This window comes from Purpureocillium lilacinum (genome assembly GCF_023168085.1).
Source record: "Purpureocillium lilacinum CBS 284.36 DNA, scaffold_6, whole genome shotgun sequence".
Lineage (NCBI taxonomy): Eukaryota > Fungi > Ascomycota > Sordariomycetes > Hypocreales > Ophiocordycipitaceae > Purpureocillium > Purpureocillium lilacinum.
In genome coordinates, this window is record NW_027072116.1 from 1057807 (window position 1) to 1061267 (window position 3461).

Here is a 3461-nt window from a genome sequence, read left to right on the forward strand (position 1 = left end):
TCGAGTGCGCTCCGTCCACCTGCCTGATGCATCGTCATTGACGCCAGATCCGACCGCAGCTCAACCTCACGCCATCACGACGTGAGCCGCCTTTCGGCATCACAACCGCAGCCCTTGAGATACCGCCTTCTGCGCCCGGCCCTGTCCTCCAACAACGCCTCCCTTCTCCGAACTCGTCCGATTGAGCAGTCCCGGCGCATGGGACACGGCTCCAGACGCGGCTTCCCGGCCTCCGCATTGCGCGCTTCATTCATGGTGCCCCGGAGCTGGTGTCGATAGCTCCCTCAGCGCCCAGACGCCTCACGATCCTGCATCCGCCCGAGCCGCCTCCATGGCGCGCCCCCAGAGCTCCCCCATCCTGGCCCAGCTGCGAAGCGCCAAGACGTACCCGGAGCAGACGGCTGCCCTGCAGGCTCTCAAGAATGAGATCGTCGGCCACATACAAAAGAAGGAGGCGTGGATCGGCTTTGGGGTTCTCGAGCCCATCGTCCTGACCCTCTCCGCCAGCCGGTCGCCAGCGAAACCGAACGGAAAGGACGCCCGAACCCAGCTGGTTTCGCGACCCCTGTCGGACGAGGATAGCGTCAAACTCCAAGCGCTACAGCTCGTCGCCAGCTTCGCCAACGGTAAGCATCCCCCGCGCTCTCACAGATTGAACTGGCTGACACAGGACTTTAGGCGGACCGGCTTTCCTCGCCCCTGTCCATGCCGCCGGCGTGGTGCCCGCCATCCTGGCCAACACGTGCCCTCTCTCGAACCCGCCACAGCTCGTCGTCGCCGCCCTCAGAGCGTTGACAGACATTGCCGATGCCGCCGCCCTGGCGCAGCCGTCGTCGCCTCTCGACACGTCTTCCCTCGCCGATAATGTCTTTTCACCTCAGAACATGGAGGCACTCAACGTGATGCTCTCCATATCCTCGCCCAAACACATGCTCCAATCGCAGGTCAACCTCGCGTCTGGCCTGATCAGCCGGCTATGCCGGGAGGAGAAGCACCAGCATGCCCTCACCACAGCGGGGGTCTTGGACTCGCTCGCCACGCAGCTAGCAAGATTCGCCGTGCGCGACGGTCTTGTGGTCCCCGGTGCCGAAGAGCATGCCTACGCCGACGGCCTCTACGAAGTGTTTCCCGAGCCGGCCAGCGCAAACGCCAAGATAGGGCCCATTCTCGAAGCAATCGCCGCCATACTCGGGGACTCCAAATATCGCTCCAATCGTCTCGTATACTCCCCCTCCCTGATGGCAGTGTTCCCCAGTGTCAAGTTCGAAACTGCAGAGAGCTATGGGCCCCAACAGGCCGCCGCCCTAACAGCCATGGACTACATTCTACCTTCGATGCCTGTCACGGGGACAAGAAACCAATCGGGGCCTCAGTCTTCTTTTCCAACACCAGACAGATCCGATTCGAGAACATCCAGCCGCGCATCGCTGAGCAGGTTTAGTTCCGCCGCCGTGTGGGACTCGCCGCGCAATCAGTCGTCCGGGAACGGCAGTGATACTGCAACCGAGGACATTGAAAGCCCACTAATCCCCTGGCTGATTCATTTGTCGCGCACGCTCGCCGAGTATGACCGCCTGATGGCGGCCGCGGTGATTGCCGCCTTGTTCAAGGCCGGCCTCGGCAGAAAGGCAACAAGAGAGACAAGCATTGGCTTTCTCGTGGTACCCATCCTCGTCGGCATGGTCGAGAGAAACGACAAGGACGGTGCCGAGTTAGAAGCGCCTGTCAACGTCACACAGCAGCTCATTCTCGAAACCGCTCCGGCTGTGCTCGCGCGCCTGATCACAGACAGCGAATTCCTCCAGAAGGCGGCATACGATTGCGATGCCGTCAAGGTACTCACCAAGCTCTTGAGGCGCGCTTACCAGCCCGTCCCTGAGATCGACCAGCCCAAGTACTGGTCGCCCCAGTCAGACACGGGTATGGATGACGAAAGCACGCCGGCAATGGCGCAGCTGGGAGCCAAGGGCCAGAACCCGCTGCTCGCTCACCGGATGAAGCTTCGCGAGGTGTCGCTCAGGGCCATCGGCGCCTTGGCCGCAGGCAAGGAGGACTACAGAAAAGCGTTTGTGGCAGAGGATTTTGTGCCCTACGTTGTCGAGTCTCTCTGCGAGTTCCCCAGGAAGCCCAAGCAGGTCAAGGAACGATCCAAAGATAAGCAGGGCGCAGACGCTGGTCGCAAGGGCCCATCACCGGCGTACGGCAGCAACCCTGTGTCCGTCATCATCGCGGCGTGCCACGTGGTGCGCATGCTGGCCCGCTCGGTGAGCGTTTTGCGCACTGCGCTGGTCGACTATGGCGTCGCTCTACCCATCTTTCAGTTTATGACTCACCGTGATGTCAATGTCCAGATCGCCGCGACTGCCACCGTCATCAACCTGGTGGTGGAAGTCAGCCCTGTGCGCGAGGTAAGCGGAAGCGGCCCCAACCTAATAATGAAGAGAAGGGCGGCTAAACTATATCAGCTTCTCACTGAGAGTGGTGTCATGAAAGTTCTCTGCGAGCATGCCCACTCGGATAATCCGGCACTGCGACTCAACGCCCTATGGGCACTCAAGCATCTTGTGGATGCGGTCGGGCCGGAGCTGAAGAAGGCGTGCCTCCAGCAGCTCGAGCCTGGCTGGCTTGTACAACTGATCTGTGACGATACGCAAGACACGGCTCTTTACAACTCTCGGCTGAAGGAGGCGGCTGGCGATGACTTTGACGAAGACATGGATATGCAGCCACTCGACGAGCCCCTGCGCTGGCTGTACGGCAGCAACGGCTCCATCCGCGAGCTGGACGCGTCGCGATCAACGAAGTTACGGCAGGCCGAGGACAAACTCTCGGCAATCCGCGAAGCCGAGTTGAACCCCATGCGACGCGCCCGCAACGACGACATTGCCATCCAGGAGCAGGGTCTGGACTTTATCCGCAACCTGATCGGGCGACCCGAATCCGGGGCGTCGTCGGAAACACCCAGCGAGACGACGGAGATGATAGACTACCTCTTCACAGAGCTTGGCCAAGATCGACTGTTTGAGATTCTGGCATCCAAGTTGAGATCGAGGATGCTGCACCCATTCTCACGGCGGACATCGACGTCGGGCCGGGAGCAGCGGGTGCTGCACCCGCAAGCCAAGATTATCGTTGCGGTCATTTACATACTCGTGCACATGGCGGCCAGCATCCCTCGACACCGACAGCTGGTCATCGCTCAGACGGAACTACTGAAGCTGCTGGCCCAGCAAGCGAGCAGCAAGGATCGAGAAGTCCGAGTGGCCCTGTGTCACCTCGTTATTAACCTGACGTGGCAGGAGGACGATGCCGAGGCGCAGCAGTGCGCGGCGAGGGCGGCGGAGCTCAAGCGGCTCGGCTTCCACTCCAAGATGGAGTCCCTCAAGCTCCAGGATAGGGACCTGGACGTGCGAGAGAGGGCCAAGACCGCGGCGTGGCAGATTGAGCAGGCGACTTACTAG

General features: G+C 61.1%; 1 protein-coding gene across 1 annotated transcript; it reads left to right on the top strand.

Annotated features, from left to right (window-relative positions):
* Positions 1-331: 331 nt before the first annotated feature.
* PLICBS_008235 (uncharacterized protein) lies at positions 332-3461 on the top strand (the record flags this gene model as incomplete). The annotated part of the gene is made up of 3 exons (XM_018324266.2): positions 332-626; positions 679-2408; positions 2466-3461. The coding sequence occupies 3 exons, from the start codon at positions 332-334 to the stop codon at positions 3459-3461; spliced, it is 3021 nt and encodes a 1006-aa protein (XP_018177445.2).